This window comes from Urocitellus parryii, chromosome 6, assembly GCF_045843805.1.
Source record: "Urocitellus parryii isolate mUroPar1 chromosome 6, mUroPar1.hap1, whole genome shotgun sequence".
Lineage (NCBI taxonomy): Eukaryota > Metazoa > Chordata > Mammalia > Rodentia > Sciuridae > Urocitellus > Urocitellus parryii.
This window is the reverse complement of record NC_135536.1, coordinates 186,225,078-186,244,425: the sequence shown is the minus strand read 5'-3', so window position 1 is coordinate 186,244,425 and position 19,348 is coordinate 186,225,078. Positions and strand designations below refer to the sequence as shown.

Sequence of the window (19,348 nt, the reverse complement as noted above, 5' to 3'; positions counted from 1 at the left end):
GGATGCCTGTACCTGTGAGGCAAGAAGGATAGAGGATTTGGGACTGGACACGGGAGGAGGAATGTGCAGAGTCGTCACTGAGATGGATGCGACTGAGGATGAGAAGGGCCTGGATGGCCTTCTGAAGAGCTTTTTCCATAAATCATGGGGAACCGAGAGTGTGCAGCTCAGATTTGTGTTGTAAAAAGATAGCTAGTGGCACCAACAGGGTGGATGACATAGAGGGCTTCTGGCAGTGTCTCCTCAATGGCCTCAAGCTAGTCCTTCCCTCTCTGCAAGCGTCAGCTGCTGTGTGTACAGGCTGTGGTGGGACAGAGTCATCAGGGCTTGGACTATCTTTGAAATGTGCATTTGCTTCCACAGGAAGAAGATGGGCTCCGGATGAGGAAGACGGTGCCGAGCAACAGCCCCATCGCAGCGCTGGCTGCCACCGGGAAGGAGGAGGGCCTCAGCACCCGGCTGCTGGCTCTGGTGGTCTTGTTCTTCATCGTCGGTGTCATTGTAGGCAAGATTGCCTTGTAGGGCAGCATGTGAAGGATGGGAGTCAGATCGAGGCATCCACCATACCATGGAATTTAAATTTATCATAACTATGTGTAAAAAGAATTAACGTCTGATGACATCTCACAGGTCTTGCCTTTCAATTACCCCTCCCCGCGCGCACATACACACACAGATGCACATGATATAACATAATATAACAATCTTTTAGAGAGTTAAAACATAAAGCAAATGATTGGGGGAGAATGATCTCTGTTGGTGATGAGGGAAGCCGCAGTTGGCACCTCCATGGCGGGGTGTGACTGTCCTTTTGAACCCTGGTTGGCCTTGACACTCTTCCTCACCTGTTGGTGCTGGCTAGCAGGAGCTGGAGCCCAGTGCGGTGGGCTGTACAGTCCCCTGCAGGGCAGCCCCCACGCTGCCCATTCCTGCCCCAGGCTGTTTTTCCATGTCCTCAGTTCTGTCCAAGCCACCGGTTCCTTGGGACTGTCCAACATGGCAAAAGCTGGAAGCACGGTGCCGTGGCAGCCTGAGGTGTGCCCACCACGGGCGGTAGGCACGCATGGCCGCCCGTCCCTTGGGGATGTCATGGCTTTGTTCTCTTAGTGGGACCAAGCTAAGTTACTGTTGGTTCACGTAGTGAAACTGGACTGTTATTCAGAGATGTTTAATGCATATTTAACTTATTTAATGTATTTCATCTCATGTGTTATTGTCACAAGAGAGCAGTTAATGCTGTGGCCTAAAAATCACCTGTGCTTATATAATGCCAGTGGGTGGGGCTGGCACTGCTGCTGGGGCCATGGCTCCTCTGTCTCTGGAGGTTCTGGGTGTGGGGAGGGGTGATGGAATGTTGGAGAACAGCTGCCAGGAGGTCTTTTCTGTGTCAGTCAGTAAAAAATGTCATAGGAGGAAATTTATAGGGACAGTCAACCCCGGGTCACCTGTATCAATGGAGAAGAGTGGTATCAATGGAGAAAAGTGCTCTTCTGCCCCCTCAGTTACCCTCAGACTTCCAGCACACAGGCCCACATATGGGCCTGACCTCCTGTGGGCCCCCCCAGGGAGTCAGGATGAAGAGGTGGACTGCGCCTGCAGAGGGAGAGAGCTCTGGGAGGTGGTCTAGGCGGGTTCCTCCGCCAATCTGAGTGGAAATGCAGGTTTGACTGTGAATTAATTTTGTGCCGTAAAAGACCAATCCAATTCTGTTTGACTATGTAGCATCTTAAAGGAAAAAAAAAAAACTAAAATAAAGCCCCCAAATTAAGAGTTCTTTTGTCATTTTGTCACATTCGCTGTGTGAGGGGAATTATTATTTTATCATCATCATTATTTTGCCATTAGAAGGTTTTAAAATGAGCCCTATACATGAGAAATCTGGGTTCGGAGGTTTAGCTGTGTGTGTGTGTGTGTGTGTGTGTGTGTGTGTGTGCGCGCGCGCGCACGCACACGCGTGCGTGCGTGTTTGGCTGGCTTCAACTGACAGTATGAAAATTGAACTGTTGACATTTGGTGCCTGTTGCCCTTGCCCTTCAGTGAGAAGCAGCCCTGCTCTGGCCAGGAAGCTGTGCCACAGGCTCATGCAAGTGCTGGGCATGGCCCTGTGTGTGTGTGTGTGAGTTTGAGCCGACTAGTTCATCAAAAAGATGACAGTTTGGGAAGTTCATGCATCTTGAGCCACATTGCTCCCAACACTAGCTCTGGTCAACTGGAACCTCAAGGCCAGCAAAGTGGGAATCTGTGATCCATCTGAGTAAGTAGCTTTCTGTATTTTTGAAAAGAAATTTACTACAAAACCGTGGTGCTCTCAGAAGACATTAAGCAGGTTTTGTTCTGCCGAGCTAGGGTTGCAGGGAGCGTGCCTGTGGGGAAGGCTGCACCACTGTAGGTTAGATCATGATTTTTTCCGTGTAGCCTCAGTGCTTAAAGGAAGTGAGAAGACTGAACTTTGAGGCACGTGCCTTCTGCCACTTAATTTTCTGAAAGTGGGCTAAAATTTGCTAATTGGAGATGTTACAGCAGACTAGTGTCTCTGTGTAGTCTTGAGAGGAGAGTGATTGAAGGCTCCAGAAGTACCAGGGGAGCAATGCAGCCCCATGATGCTGCAGCGGGGTCTCCCGAGGTCCTAAAGGCTAGGGCTGTGTCTCCTGATAAAACAGCTCATGAGAACAACCAGTGGTGGGGTTTGAAGAGTGCCTGAGAGGCTGGTGAGGTTTGGATTTTAGAAAGTGAGTTTGTATTTGGGGTGTGTCTAAGAGAAGTTCCTCAGTTTCTCAGAGGATGCAGATTGGTTTGCAGCAAAACGAACAAACAAATACCTTAAAATGCAGAGTTGTCTCTTTCAGCAGATCCTCCTCTGCATTCTCCTTCCCCCGTTGAGAGTGGGACTTGCGGAACACACATTAACTTGTGGGCTTCTTGACTTAGTGGAGAAGGAATCTCCACCAGGAGAGAAGCAGGGGAGCTGTGGGAAGGCAGGTCACGCAGAGTCATCCTGGCAGTAAGAAATGTGCCAGGAGGTGAACTGGTGGAGTGTGGCCTGCTTCTTCAAGGACTGCCTAAGAACCACAAGCCCTCCGGAGAGTGTGGTGACATGTGCACATTCGGGGTATCATTCTGGAGAAGTGAAGAAAGAAAACAGTAAAGCCAAGAAGAGGTGAATGTGGAATTCTGACAGCCCTCTGTTCTGCCCAGAGAGGAAAAGACTGATAACTGGGCAAGGGCAAGGCTGAGACCCAATAGGGATGCCAGCCTCCCTTGGGTGCTGTACTCACAACTCCTCTGTTGGGTGCCCTGGCTTTAGGAACGCCAGCCACGTGCGCACAGAGGAGATGGAAGCAACAGCAGAGCCCTGTAAATGTTTACGGATTGAATTTTCAAATTGATAATTTTAAGCTCTCAGCGTGATACGAAATACCTCTTAAAGAGAGCAGGCTGTGTACTGGTAGGTGTGAGAACCTGGCTATAATTTTTTTTCTCCTCCTAGTTTGCATGTTTTCCCTCTCTAGTCTTTTAAACTGCTGGCACTAGCAGTAATAAATAGTGATAAAATCAAAATTGATTTTTACCAGTGGACAGTTTATGCCTAGAGAGATGGCTTAGACCTACATAACACAGAAGGGGGAAAATGAAGAACCTCCAGTGATCCATGAAAACCTAAACGCTTTCAAACAAATCCTAGGAACAGAATTGCTATCGAAAGATATCAGTGCCCAGCTTGCAGCTGTATTGAGTCAGATATAACTGAATGCGGTGAAAGCTCAGAGCTAAATAGCCCTTCAAATTAATTTGAAAACAAGCTCTGTATGTGCATGTGCGTGTGTGTGAGTGCATGTGTGTGTGTGGCGTGTGTGCCATATGTAAGTAGCTTGATAGTTTTCAAATGGTGCCTATATTTTTTTGCACACAGATCTTTGTATTTGCAAACTCGGAATCCATGCCAAAATAAAGTGCCATTTGTCATTTTCAGCTCCTTCTCAAAAGAACTGGCCCATGTACAAATTTCTGGTTATGGTTTGTGAAATCCTTGGTTTAAAATAAAAAACCAAGAGCCATGAGTGTTGGGTTTTTCAGTCACCTGTATACCTGGGTAACATCACCCACCAGACCTTCTCTGGTGTTCCCTTACTGGTGGTGGTGCCCCCACCTCTCCTGCAGAGCCCATCTCGCTTGCTGAAAGAGGGGAATCAAGTGGAACTTAGCAATGTACCCTGTTAGAGGAGACTTAAGTGTGGACCTGGGCCCAGTCTGCTCTGTTGAGAATGAGTGCCTTCAGAGATGAACAGACTGGGAATTGCATTTGTGTAGTGTAGGTGAATGGGTGCCAAGTCTGATGAGGCCAGCCTTTGCTCTGGGAACCGAAGGGCAGCTCTGGGATCATATGTCCCCATGGAGTTTGGCTCCCTCAGGGTCCCTGGCCTGAATGGACTTAGAGAAGGCTTTTTCCCTCAGCTGCTTTGGTGGGATCCTTTCAGAGACAGTTGCTGTGTCCAGCACCACACCAGTTCACCCATGGACAGTCCTCACCCACAGCTGATCCCAGGGAGGAAGGCTCTGTCTTGTACATGAGGAGGTGAAGGCTTCGGAAGGTTAAGCTGGGCATCTTTCAGAACTTCTGGTTTAGAACTGAACCAGCCCCTGCTCAGGCCTGCCCATGGATAGCTTCAACCCTGCATGTACCTGCTGGTGGGAACTGGGGAAGGAGCTCTGCACACCCACGTGTTTGGGTCTAGTCTAGTTGTCCCAGCAGAGGCAAGGAGAAGCCACTCTAGTTCAGACCCCCTTCCTCCTCTTTTGGAACCTGAACATGCTCTGGGCAGTGAAGGGGTGTGCCTTTTCCATTTTCTTACTGCTTAGAGATCTCTGCCCAGCTCACCCAGGGGATGAATTTGGGGGCTTTCGAAAGGAAACTGCTAGTCTGTTTCTGCGAGCAGTGATGGGGATGCTCTATGTAGAGGCTTTACACAACTCACAAATTACATGTGAGCAAGAGCGGTTCATTAAAATAGGCACTCTGGAAGTGCTGGGTGTGAACATAGGCATGTGGGCTACTCGTATTTCCAGCCCCTGCCTGAATTAGCACTGTGGTTTCCAGGAAATCAGCAAAGGGAGCAGAGGTAGAAGACAGTGATAAGGAGATGAGTGGAGAGGGGCAGGCTGGGGGCCCTGGAGCGGGTCCATGGTGAGGTGCGGTGCCCTTCCTCTGGCCTTCGAATCCCATTAGCTGCGTGCTTGGTGCTCGAGGCTCAGCTGCCAGGAACACTGTGAGTTGGGGCTCATGAGGTCGCCCATCCTTTGCCGAGGGGACCTAGACCTCCCTGATGGTGGTGGGGGTGCTTGTTGCCATATCTACGCACTTAAAAACAGAGGTTTTGTTTTAGTTTATTTGTATTATGGAGGTATTTTGAAAAATTAAAAAAGACACAAGCACACATAAACAGCTATGTGTTATCATTAAAAGCGAAGCCAGGGGAAGCGGATGAGAGGTTGTCTCGAATATAATTACTTTAGATTTTTTTTTCTTAATGGAATTAACTCATTAGAAAATGTCTGCATCAAATCCGTAGAAAAGGAAAAAGCTAGCAAAAAAAATTATAGCTATTATCCAACTTGCCATAAATATTTGCAATTATGATACCTTGGAATGTTGCCACAATATGGTTGCTCTGATTAAAAGATGTCAGTTGAATAAAACAGTGCTGTGGGAGCATCGCCCGCTGCTGCTAGATAAATGCTGATGTTTATTTTCAAACCAGGAAACATTGATCCTGTAACAATGCCCGTTACAGTTGCTTTATTGCAGCAGCGGGCTGATGTGGGTTCCATCATTTTGCTAATGGAGGTGGGTGCAGGATGGACGCTCACTCCCTCTTGCATTCTGATGAGCCTCAGGAGCGTGGCCCAGCTTCTGCAGGTGAAGCAGCAGCGGGCGTGCAAAGCCACATCTGCTTACCTGTTTTCTATTTCCCTTCAGGAGACACCAGCTCAGGGAGACTGATCAGATCTCTTAACACAGTCTCATTAAGCCTGAGTGCTGACAAGAATGCAGAGCTGTTCTGAAAACGAGCGTCATCTTGCCCCTTGTCTTGCAGCACAGAAGGGCCTGGTTCCTTTCGTGAACAGGCATCCTGCGTGCCCCTCTTTATGTTGTTTTTTTAGAAGTAAACTAAATTCAGCTGTGAACCCTTTAGGGTGGCATTCATTTAATTTTTTTCCCCATTGAATCTTTTAACTTAGATTCAAAGGTCAGAATTTATTGTCTGATACTGAGACTGTGTGTACCTTCTGTATGTTAGATACTGCAGAGGTGCTGAGAAATTAGTTAATATGCTTTCAATTTTATATTTTTCATTCGTAAGCAGCCTAAGTATGGAGATTCAAGTTCATACATAGAGAAATGCAAAGTACATTTGGTCCTCATTCCTGTTAGGAGCGCCTGCCTGCCTTCCTGCCTTCTATTCATTTATAAGCTGCTGTCATTCGGAACTTCCTATAAGAAACTCAAAATGATCTATTTAAATGTTCCCTTCATCTCTTCTCGCCTTTCAAATAAAAGAAGTAGCTTCGGTAATGCATATTGTCCCTGACCTGCTTTACATCTTTTTCCCTATCTTGAAAAAAGATCTCTGCAGTTTGTGATGTGTGATCGTGACTTCCGTGTACGCTGTTAACATTTTAGGAATTGAGTATTTTAAGAGAAGTCTCAGAATGCTGTAGTTTTCATAATTTTTCCTTTTTGTATTTCCTGTTTTGACATGGAACTCATTTAAAAAGTCAGTGCAGGAAAGGGTTCTTTAGCATAATACATTTTGGTTATCTGATATGTAATAAATTTGCAGTTTTATGGCTGACTTTACGTTTCCCAGAGGGAAGGAGATGTATTTGTGCAGTGTCCAGATTGAAAGAGCTGTTCACAGCATGTTCTCACATGTTCTGGGTCTGTCCGATGAAACCTGTTCTTGCCGAGGCATACACTTTTGTATGAGCTGTCTGCCGTATTATGTTCAATAAATTCTGTGCTCTGAATATATTTAAAGGATGTTTCAGTGTAAAATTATTCTGAATAGATGGCTTAAGAGCATTTAGGTGTGCTTTGGATTGCTCTGCGCTCTCAGTGCTTCTTAGGATCAGGAAGTTGGATTAAATGAAAATGGTGGATATTTTGCACTAGAAAACAGATTAGGGAGACAACCCAGGCCAGCTTTCGCATCTCCCTGAGGAGGAACGCATGCCTGACAGCTTAGCACTCAGACCACTTGCATTCCATTTTTTTCCTGTTGGGGAAGCACCTATTCTTGATTGAAGGTACCCACTGGTGTAAATTGCTTCCAGCTCTGAAAGATGCATGGCTTCTGTCTTTAAGTAGTGCCTGACAGTCCCTCACCTTACGGTGTTGTCAAAACGTTAATGAAAACAATTTTTACTTTTTTCAGAAAAGTAGCACAGGCAAGTGGTAGGACCTCACACAAGACCCAAGCGTACAAGTGCCAAGCCAGTCCTCCTCCACTCTAAACCCATGACCTTTTTCCAGAGACCCTGTGTGCACACTGTGCACAGCCCTTGTGTTTTTCCAGCCACCAGCGGCAGCGTACTCCACCTGCCTGTCATGAATGTTGTATATCTTGAAGGTCACTTCACGTCAGCACACACGGTGCAGCTGTCTTTCTTCAGGTGGCCCTGCACTTGTCCTCTGTGTGATGTGCTTCCTGGTTCACTCAGCCGCCAAGGTGCCTTGCTGCAGCGTTGTCTTGGCGCAGGCGGAGCTGCCGCACACGCCCCAAGTGAGCCAGCTGTCCTGGCTGCATTCCTGGAAGAGAAGTTGGGTCAAGGACACCTTCATTTTAAATTTCCTTAGACAACTCCCCCACTGTCTGCAAAGAGCACACACCAATTCCTGGTCCCTTTGGGACCTATTTCCTTCCTCTGTTGCCAGTACCTTGCCTGGTCTAGCTTTTGATCTTAGCTCATCTGGAAAGTACATTTGATATCTTGGTTTTAGTTCGCATTTCTTTGCGTAAGGTAGAGCAGCTGTTCATATGAGTAGAGGACAGTTGAAAGCCCACAAGACCTGCAGTGAAGTCAGGCCAGAGGGATATAGTCTATCACACAGAGGGCCGTCTAGGGCAGCACGAAGTCTAAGGGTGTGGATGGGGGCTGGGTAGGAATCCACATTATTTTACTCAGAGGAAAGCTACTTGGGGCACAGGATACAGAGGTGGTTGGGGCTGGGGAGCAGGATCCACCTTTATGGCCAACTACCTGTGCTCTGACTCCTGACCTGTGCTAGCAACACCCCTGCTGCACTAGTCCAGGCCTGTCGGTGTGACTTGCATCTCTAGGGTCTTTGTGATCATGGCATTCACAGAGGATGCGGACAGAGAGGCACATTTCTGTGCCATGCGAAGCAAGGATGACGGTGGTCTCCAGAGCTAAGCTGTAGAGTAGAAGCATTTTCTAAACAGCAACAAAAGGAGCTGTTCCAGGCAATTGCCTCACAGATTTGCCATTATCTTTGTCGTTGCATTAGAAGATGAGTCCCTGAGAGTTTGCCCAGGGTCCTGTAATGGGAGTGACATGCTCCATCAGAAGCCAAAAAAACTCCTCCAAAACTGCACTCAGAGTCCAGGCTCTTGTTTCTTCAAGTAGAACTTGCGATTTTGTTTTCTTAGCCATGTTCAAATCACTTCAAAGGAGAAAAGAAAGAGTAAAAATTGGGAGAAACACAAAATTAGTGTTATGGACTTTGGAAAACATGCCTCTGCTACTTCAAACATGTTAAGAAAATGTGCAGGAAGGTAGGAGACTTTAAAAGCCATGCCAGGACCCCCATTAGGTTTCAACCCCTCCTCCCAGTCACACTGCTAGCCCTAAAAGTGGCTCTAAATTACAGGAAATATTTCCCATGAGTAATGACAAAACCTTCCACTAATATTCAGCTTGCTAGTGTGTGTTGCCTGGTTTGCTTCCTCCTGTTTCCCACAAGCTCAGACATGGAGGTTGATCTCTATCTGCAGACTCCAGAGTGCCTTTTCCACACATTAGCAGTGAAGGCCTGTGGTGGGAGCCACTGGGCTGCCACTCCACCTCTCTGAGCAGTTGAACCCCATCTTACCAGAGTCTGCCCTTTACTAGATTGAAAGCAATTTGAAGGGAAGTTTTAGGTTTTGTTGTTGGATTTGGTTTTGCAGTGTTTTTTTTTTTAATTTATTTACTATTTTGTGTGCATAATATAAAAAGCCAAATAGTTGTTACAGGCTCATAATGGAAACCAGCAGTCCCTATCACCCTAGTCTTCCACCTCCCAGGGTCAGCCATGTTATTTCCTTTAGTATTAACCTTTATATTTCCAAATAATGTGATTATATTCTTGATTTTTCACTTCTCGGTGTCATCAATTGATTTCCTCCTAAGGAAGATAAGGAATTGACTCTGAATCTTCCTTCCAGCCCTATCCGAAGCATAGATCTCCTTCTTTCCTCTTTTAGAGTAGTGACATAAATTTGGCTGTGTCTGTATACTTCAAATGATTAAGTTTACTAAAATATATATTTCCACAGCTGTGTTTTGGATGTTCTATGACTGTATTTACCTTTTATATATAACTCTTTGTTTCCCCTGGATTTACTAAGTCTTAGTGTTTTATTCATTTACTTTCCGATGTATCTATCATGAATTCAGCACCAAATCCTGACAGAGGTATAAATCTCTGCACATTGACTCACATCAGGCAATCAATAATTTTTTGTTGTTTGGGGATTGAACCAAGAGCCTTGCTCACGCTAGGCAAGTGCTGTACACCCCCAGCCCACCATCGGCGATTTCTGGGGATTTCTTCGAGAATGCATTCCTGCAGCTCTCCATTCTCTTCTTCTCTGAACTGACTGCCATCTGGGCCTGCAGCACACTTCACTCACAACAATTGCCAGTACTTCCTTTGCTCTTTTTTGGGGTTGGGTCCTCTCATTTCAGGTCTCTGGTTTTTCACTTTTGTGTTTTACTATCTCATTTTGAGGGAGACATCCTCTAAGAAAGGAGTCTGGAGGACATTTTTTTTCTGAGAAATTTTCTTATCTGAAAATGTCCCATTCTGCCATCCTGCTTGATTGATAGTTGTGCTGGATATAAAAGACAAATTTGAGAATCATCATGAAGATTTCCAAAATGTTGGTCCATTGGGGCTGGGGTTGTGACTCAGTGGTAGAGCACTCACCTAGCATGGGTGAGGCACTGGGTTCAATCTTCAGCACCACAAAAAAGGTAAATAAATAAAGGTATTGTGCCCATCTACAAATAAAACTTTTTCTTAATGTTGTTCAACTGATTTCCAACGTCTGGGTTTGCCCTTAGGAAATCTAACACAATTTGAATTCCTGATTGTTTTTCTCTCTTGATTCTGGGAAAAATTTAATTTCCAATTTTCTTTTGCCTTTTTTCCCCTCTATTTTATAATTTTACTTATAATTTTGTTTGTTTGGTAGTGCTGGGGTTTGACCATGGGCCTCATGTGTGCTAGGCAAGCACTCTACCACAGAACTATCCCCCACTCAGTGACAGTATTTAAAGAGTTGAAATGTTGCAGTCTCTTGCCTGGCAGCATGCACTTGGCCACCATCTCTAGGAGTCAAGCGGAGAAGGAGACTGCAATGTCACCATTGAGTTTTATTACCTGTATTTTTAGCATGATACCTTAATCTAGGCTGCTGCTTAAGTCCAGATCCCTGGATTAGACTTTTGAGTCTTTGCAGGGGTAAGGAGATGAGCTGGGGATATGACTCCTTTTACTGACTTATGAAATAAACCCCACTGCTTCCCTGCCTTCTGTGGTGTCTGGGCCACTGATGAAGCCTTTGGGGGGACCTGTGGTGTTAGTGGATGTACTCCTGCCCCACCCTGTCTGGCCTACCAATGCTTGGTTCTCCACTCTCTGCTCTCAATGATGTTTCCACCAGTTCTCCAGCTTCCAGAATCTTGCTGACTGCATTCACACCTCCTATTTTGATTATCCATTGATTTTGTGCCTTTTAATTCTTTCCCCATAATTTGTCGTGACTTCCATAGGAAGTGGAGGTGGCAGTGTGTGTCCTTGCCCACATTGGCTGGGGGCTGGAGGGCCTGCCTTCTGCTGCACCAGCATTGCCCCTGGAGCCGGGCTGTGCTCAGTGTGTGGGGGTTTCACTAAATGGATACAACTGACTTTATTTATTTTTTAGTTTTTTAGGTGGACACAATATCTTTATTTTATTTTTTTATGTGGTGCTGAGAATGGAACCCAGTGCCTCATGCAGGCTAGGTGAGTGCACTACCACTTGAGCCACATCCCCAGCCCCCACAACTGACTTTAAAAGAAGGAGTGACTATCTATGTCTTCTTACTTTTTTCTTCTTCAGAGGGATTTAAAAAAAAAAAAAATCAAGTGCTGGATAGAAGCAGGTTGTCAGTAACCCTGAGGAAATAAAGACCACAGCCCTGGAAACCATCAGGTTTCAGCTCATGAGAAACTGATGACAAGGGGCACTTCAAAGCTAAGGATAGAGATTTTTGTCTTGAGTTCCCACAAGGGTGGACGATCTCCCAGTATGATGTGGGGCTTGAGATAGACTCCCTAGGGACCTGAGGCCAGGCCCTGTGTACCCCTACTCAGGGACAGCAGTTCTCAGTACCGCCTGACCAGTAGAAAACAGACACCCTCAAGTTCACATGCCTGGGTTCTGCTCTGACATTCTGACTGGGGGCGGGGGTGGGGGTGGGGAAGCAACATCAGAATTCCAAGCCAGCATCTAGAATGTGTGAGTCCCACCCTGACGGTTGAGTTCCAAGCATTAATTCATTTAGTTCCTATTTGCTAAGTTCCTACTATGTGCCAGGCACCATTTTCTGGGACTGCAGGACCCTGTGGGGAACAGGACAGAGGAGGACCTCTGTCAAGGAGCTCAGTCTAAAGGAGAGAAAAGGAATGGATGGACATTTTAGATTCAGATACCAATAAATGCTTGATGAAGATGGAGAGAACTTGAGGTGTGGACTGGCTGGAGGCAGGGGAGGTGGGTGCAGAGCGCTGGGCAGGGCAGGTTTGGCTACAGAATAGCAAGCAGGCGAGGAAGGAGGAGGGGTTGCTGGAAGCCCGGAACATTAGCTCTCAGGAATGCCGACAGGTAATTTACTCATCTTCACAATCCATTTAGTGGGGGGTGGGTTTCATGTATGCAGAAGAACTGGCCTCCTGTCACTTAAGGGACATCCAGAGCACACTGGAGCTCCCAGCCTGCTGCCCGAGCTCACCCCCTGTAGGAAGGAACAGCCCCTCCCTCCCGGCCCCTGTCTGTGACACTAATGGCTGTGAAGCGGCCCCTGCCATGGCCTTAATGCAATTCCACATTCTGCGTCAGAAGGCTCCAGCCTGCCTGAGTCACCAGGCTCCCAGGAGAGGACGCACAGAGCAGGGCCCACGCGGGGGCTGCAGTCCCCAGCCACACTCGGCTTCTCACCCAGTAGCACCGCTGGGAGATTAAACACATTCGCTTAGAGAAAGGCAGGGAAATAACTTCTTCTGATAACCAGCATCTGTTAGTTAATGGGCCTCTGAGAGCTGTATGCAATTTAAACTTTTTATTAAAAAAAAAAAAAGCTCATTTACTCTCCTGGGAGTTGGGCTATGAAATTATCAACTGCATGGGCTGCCCCCACCCCAAACGTGACTGCACATACAATGGAGAACATTAATTTTGTTTTGAATTAGGACTCTGGGCCTTCTTCCTTTCTGTGGATGCAAAGCTCCCTCCAGGTTTACATGGAGGCTGAGACTCAGGGATGGGGGCAAAGGGTCTGGAGGCTGGGTGTCCACCCCTTGCCTCTGAGATGAGCCCTCATCCTGTGGTCCAGTTGAGGATAGCCAGGAAGCGTGTCTCGCTCAGCCCACCTCTTGGGGCTATGGCTCCTGCCAGATTCCATGAAATACCACCCAATTGCTTTCCCCAAATACAGCAGGAAATCCCACTCCCTCTGGGAACCTGGAAACCGAGAAATGGAGGCCCAGATCTCTGGCTCTGGGGTCTAGCTGCTCAGGTTTAGATCCCTGGTCTTTCTTTACAGTGTGATCTTAGGCCAGTGCCTTTCCTCTCTGAGCCTTCGTGTCCTGTGCAAGATGCTGAGGATCGATCCCTTTGCCTGACTCAGGTGGGCCTCCTGAGTGATGTAGCACCTGCCCTGTGGTGGTGGCCTGTTCACAGGTCTCAGTGTGAGGCTGAGCCAGGATCACCAACCTTTTTTTTTTTAATATTATTTTTGTTTCTTTATTTTTATGTGGTGCTGAGGATCGAACCCAGGGCCTCCCGCGTGCAAGGCAAGCGCTCTACCACTGAGCTACCATCCCAGCCCCTGGATCACCAATCTTGTTAGCCATGTTTACTGAGGCTCCTTCCAGCAGGCTCCTGACCCACTGGAAAGATGGCCATACGTGGACTCTGCCTTCCCCTGTGAGCTCACGTTCTAGGCGGAGGAGGCAGAGAATAAGCATGAATAAATAAGACATTTCAGACAGTGGTCAGAGTGCATTACAGAGAACATAAAACAGAATGGTGGGACAATAGGTGGAAGGACAAGGGACAAGGGGGCTGCTCTTTTGGGATGCCAGTGGTGGGTGGGGGAGTGACATTTCATCCAAGAGACTTGAATGAAAGGAAAGAGCCAAGCACCTGAGGGCTGGGAGAAGTGTTGGCGGTGTACATGGATAAGGAAGCGGGCCAGCATGGCCAGGGTGTGGGAGCCATGCTGAACCCTGCAGTACCCCCTGAGTTGGAGCTGGAGCTTCCTCCCCTTTCCGGGGAGCTCCAGGCAGGGCAGGGATAGCAGGAGGGCACAGCTGGCCAAGCAGGAGTTCACCTCCACTGGCTGCTTCTTCACATGTTTTCTGGAAGGCACTCCACTTCCTTTCTTTAGAACCATAATCCCCTTGGTTGACTTTAATAACCAGCAAGAACATTTTTCAGGCTGTTTAATTTTATTAAAAGATTCAAATTTGATGATAAATAGTGGCATGGTTGCTTCAGGCCTCAGATACAAGACTTGCTCAGCCATGGACATATTATCGACACCCACTGTCATCCCCACCGGGAACTCCCCCCACCAAGATGTAGTCGAAGACTGTAAATAATCTAATTATTTCTTGTACTTTGGTAAATATGCCAAGAACACCGTAGCTCTCTGAGACCCACACAGAATATTAACTTGGTGGTTTTTCTTTTTTCTTTTTTTTTTTTTTTGAAAAGAAGAATGGATAATAAGTTAGAGCAATTTGAGCAGGCTGATTGAGACCCACACAATCTCAGGGAGGACAAGGGCTTCCCTCTAAAAGCATCGTTAGCCTCAGAGTGACTGTTGATCAAAATTTGCAATAAGAGCCAGAGACAGGAACAGGGAAGAGGAAGGAGAGGGTGAATCAACCGCACACAGTCCCCCAAACCCTTGAGCCCATCAGGATACCAGTTAATTTCACAGTGTACAGATGAGGCCCTGGGAACATAGGGCAGGGTTCCTGAAGAGGCACAGCCTGTCCCCACCGTGATGATAGCCCTCTCTGAGCTGAGAAGGACACCAGTATATTAGCACCACAGCGAGGGGGCTGGGAGGGGCTGACTTTCCTGGGTCCTGGCCTCCATGTGTTGCCATGTAGCCTGGTGATGCTGAGCTCCCCCTGGGGTGGTCCCAGAGCTGTGTACTCGGGAGGTTGCCCCCCATCAGTCTGGCACAGGGAATCTGGAAGGCCAAGGACAGCGGTGCAGGGCTAATTACAGAGCATGTTAGCGCTGCTGCTAGCATTAGTATTAATTACTCTCCAAAGACTGGAACACTGCTCTCCTCCACAGACGTGCCCCCGGCATCCAGCCCAGTGTTCACTGGTGTTCTGCATGGGTGAGGGAGGCTCAGAGGCTAAAGCATACCAGGGGAGGCCACATTTCTCAGCTCAAATGGAGCCCTCTTTGCTTGCACGTGGCTCTGGAGAAGTGGATTTATCCACACGAAGTGTTGACAGCTTGAGGTCTGACTCGAAGAAGCACAGGCAGATGCAGACAAATGCCAGCAGTCAGAACTCAAGAAAGACAAGTGGCCCCCTAAGAGACAGGCCCTTTGCCAGGAAGCTGAGAAGCTCTGGAAGCCCGAAGTGGCATCTTTAATTCATGGCCCCGCTTTGAGTTTGTATTGCTAAATTTGAATTAATAAACTTTCAACAACAGCCTGAAGGCTCAGCAGAGCAGTGAGCGGCATTGTCCCTAGGCACCATCTCAGGCTCTCGCTCCCATCTCAAAATCTCAAGGGCCAGGAAGGGAGGGGCAGGGAGCTCTTGGACAGTGAGCCTCAGGGTGGTCCTCTGGCTCCAGCCTGCTGGGAGACCATCCAAACAGGAGCATGGGTTTGTTTGAAAAGTCAAAGTCGTGTAGCCACGAACATGACCACCATATCCCAGAGTGTGGTCATTGGCCCCAACTTTGCAGGTGCCCTTGAGCTCATATCTTGGGCCTCTGGGACACAGGCTGCCTGCTGAAGCCCTGGGGCCACGTGGCCACCACAACAGAGAAGTACTGGTCCTTCCGGAGGTGGCCCAGTCCAGAGAAGGTCTGGAAGTTAAGAGGATGTCATGGCCACTGGAGGAAGGCCAGCTCTGGGAGTAGGAGCAGCAGGGCGAGAGGGGTGTCAGGAGGACACGGCCCCCCTCCGCGGGGCTGCAGGGACCTGGGGGCGGCTCCAGCCTGCCCCGTGCAGAGCACCAGGGGTGCCTGGTAGGAAGTGGGGCGCTTCTCGGGGGTGTCTGGACTTGACCCGTCGGTGGGCCTCTGTCCGATGAAGAGCAGGCTCTGCCCGCGGGGGTCTTGCTCCATCTTGAAAAGCTCGTACTCCACGTGCGGGAGCTTGATGCCCAGCGGCAGGCAGCCATTGGTGACCGTGACGTCCCGCTCGGCACCCACAGACCAGGCCCCGGGGCCCCCGCAGCTGCTCGGCTCGGAGAGGTTGAGCATGGCCGCGGTGACCTGGTCCATGGGAGTCACATGGGCTCGCGTGACCTCGAACACCAGCTCGGTGGCGCCGTGGACCCTGGCAGACGGTGTGCCCCTGGAGTAGCGGCCGGCGGCGAAGACCGTGAAGGTGGGCCGGCGGCAGGCGGGGTCCGAGAAGTGGCGGTAGTACCCTTCCCAGGAGCGGCCGGCGCCGTGGAAGGTGAAGAGCCGCGTGAGGAAGAGCACGGCCGGGCGCGCCTCGCAGCCCGCACTGGCCCAGCGGCCGCCCAGGCGCAGTGGCAGGGCCACCGGGGCGGGCAGCACGGGCGGGTGGCGCTCGTCAGCGCGCGCGATGAGCTGGCAGGCCGGGCAGGGCCGCGCGTGGTGCTGGCAGGGGAGGAACAGAGACCTCTTTTGAGGACTTGGTGACAAGGTGGGTGAGGCCTGGCCCCTCGGTGCTCAGCCCCCTCCTAACCTGCTTACCTCCGGCCAGAGGGTCTCACTGCTGACCTTTGGCCCCAGTGAGCAGTAGGGCCCCTGCCCAGGATCTTAGCCTGCTGACTTTCCTACCTGGAGCTCCCAGGGGAAAAGTTTGCAGCTCTTCTGCGGGTTTCAGCTCAGAAGAGGTCCCTGAGGGGCTTCTCCAGACCCAGCGAGCCCCTATGAGGCTGTCCCCTGTCCCCTTTTGTTCTCTCCCTGCTACTTTCTCCTGCCTCCTCTGACCCTCTTCCTCCATGAGTAAGCACCCAAAAGCTGGGTCTGTCTCCTTGTCCGCAGGACCTAGCACAGTGCTTGGCTCACAGCAAACGTGCTTGGTGCATGAATGAGCGAGAAACGCATGAAAGTCCTCGTGGGCCTTGTGTCTTGGGGTTTAGAAGAAGCTGTCTCCCTCACACCCAGCCGGCTGGGCCCTGAAATGGGACCACTGAAGCCCATCTTGTTTCTCACTCCTGGCTCTTCGAGGCTAGAGCTATGCTAAATGGCTCCTGCAACCACTGCACAGGAAACCAGAGGCAGCTGAGACCTAGAGGGTGGGTGGGGAGGGGTCTGCTCCAGCTGCCCTGGCAGGAAGGGGTAGAGCTGAGCTGAAACACAGCCCCGCACAACTTGCTTGTCTGCACAACTTGCTTGTCTGGGTCTACCTCAGTGTAGTTTGTATCTCCTCATGAGGAAAGAGTACTTTTTGTCTTTAGAGATCTCGCCTTGGAAGGTGAGCACCCTTCCATCACCCCTTGGACAGCGAATGTGGCAACCAAGATCAGAAGCCATTGAAACAGCTGTGCTTAGGAACCCTCATGCTGGAGGTGGTGCCAAGGGGGTAACTGGGAAGTCATCAAGAGCTGCTCAGAGATGTTCATTCCCGTGCAATTTTCAGTGGGAAAACCAGTCACACCAAGTTTTAAGCCCTCTGTTGCCCCAGGCCATGAACTGATTTCCTCTCTAAGGTCTTATTTACAGTTGTCCGGCCTTACAGATTCTCCAGAGGTTGGTTTACAGTAAAACACGTCAACAGGAAACAGACGCTAAATCAAATTGTGTGGGAGTAGTCAGTCTGAATTTTGGAGCGAAAAAGCTCAGTAGAGGCCAAAAAGGAACCAGATACACATATCTTCTTTTTTCTTAAAGGGAGCTGCCTGAATTTAGCCAAGAGCATCATTCTGAAAGGTCCATGGCTTTGCAACAGCCACTTGTCAAAGCTGACCAGGGAACTAGCAAACACCCATTTTGCCATTCCTAAGGGAAACTTGGGGTCTGGGTCCAAGGGAAAGGGGGCATTTTGAGGACCTGGCTGTGAAGTTAGCTTTAGTATATATTTTCATGCAAAAACCCTGCAAGATTCCCACACATTACAGTTGGGTGAGTTTCATGCCAACCAAGTGGCATAGGGAAGTTCTGGTTTAGAAAGAAAATACCAGATGACTGAGAACCAGGGCTCTTCTTGTTTTGGATTGCCATACTTTAAAAGCTATTACTTAATCCTTATTGAACTCAAACTTCCCCTGGTTTCCGTAATATAGGAGACTATACCATTTTTGGCTTGGGGGATTTTTTGGGGGGGCACTGGGGATTGAACTCAGGGGCACTCAACCACTGAGCCATATCCCCAGCCCCATTTTGTATTTTATTTAGAGACAGGGTCTCATTGAGTTGCTTAGCACCTTGCCATTGCTGAGGCTGACTTTGAACTTGTGATCCTCCTGCTTCAGCCTCCCAGCACCCCCCCCCCAGCTGCTGGGATTACAGGTGTGCATCACTGTGCCTGCCTTGGCTTGGGGGAATATATATATATATATATTTTTTTTTCCAGATGTTGATGAACCTTTATTTTATTCATTTATTTGAATTGAACCCAGGGCCTCACACATGCTAGGCAAGTGCTCTACCACTAAGCCACAACTCCAGCCCAGCTTGGGGGATTTTGACCCAGAGTTTGAAGACACTTTGAAAAGCTAGGACATGACTGCAAAAATGTTTGCAACAGGAAAAAGCAAATACAAGAGTTAGCCTGAGTGTTGGTTATTGGGATGCTGACTGCTAAGTCTCTACTCTAATTGAGCCATTTTAACCTGAATTCCAACTTTTGTCACACTAATGTACATTGACAGGACATAATGCTTTACATCAAAATAATCCCAGAGCTGACCCCCCCACGGGGGGTAGGTGGGGGTGCTAATTGGCAGAGACAAATTGAGAGTCAGCAAGCTTTCAAGGTGAGAGAGCTGAACGATAAGGCATTTCTTCCGTGGGAGATGTTGAAGGGTCCTGTCCCCCATAGACCATTTCCCAGACATCCTTCTGCAGTGCTCTGGAGTCTCAGGTGTTAATATACAAGGCCCCCAGCCAGCAGAATCCACACTTGTGCGGAAGCCAAACTCTTACTGGCCTGTGCCTGTTACATAAAGTTATTTCTCAAACAGCACATAACAGTTTCTAATTAACCCCCAGAGGTGACACCAGGCTCAGATGATTTTGGTTGAGTGTTGGCTGATTGATTAGGATTCTATATACAGGCAATGAATTTGGGGATCAAATTGGTTTTAAATTAACTTCTAAAAATGTTCATGTTTACCATCTGGTTTGGGTTGTGGGCAAGGCTCAGGCCCCAGAGAGCATAAGGTAATGACTAATTCGTTATTTGGGGATTTATCTGCAGCATTTCCTTATTTGAAATTGTCTCCCCCCTCAGAAGGGGGCTTGGTGAGCGGACATTTAATTTTATGCCTGTACATCTGGCACTGTTCGGCAGTGCCCACATTTCTGTGTCTTGCTTCTCAATCACATTTCAGGCTGCATAGGCCACCAGGACTGGCCAGGCAGCAGGGAGGGCAGGGACGGCGATGGCCCCAGAAGTCTGCCTG

The 19,348-nt window shown here is 48.7% G+C and overlaps 2 protein-coding genes across 2 annotated transcripts in view; one reads left to right on the top strand and one right to left on the bottom strand.

Moving 5' to 3' along the window:
• Vapb (VAMP associated protein B and C) overlaps positions 1 to 3,052 on the top strand; it is a 46,066-nt gene extending 43,014 nt beyond the window's left edge. The window contains exon 6 of the mRNA XM_026412235.2: positions 364 to 3,052. Coding sequence (XP_026268020.1) covers positions 364 to 522 — 159 coding nt within the window. The 3' untranslated portion in view covers positions 523 to 3,052. The remainder of the gene's footprint in view (positions 1 to 363) is intronic.
• Positions 3,053 to 15,629: 12,577 nt separating this feature from the next.
• Positions 15,630 to 19,348, bottom strand: part of Apcdd1l (APC down-regulated 1 like) — a 51,914-nt gene continuing 48,195 nt past the window's right edge. Inside the window, exon 6 of the mRNA XM_026412245.2 lies at positions 15,630 to 16,376. Within this exon, the coding sequence (XP_026268030.2) occupies positions 15,630 to 16,376 (747 nt within the window). The remainder of the gene's footprint in view (positions 16,377 to 19,348) is intronic.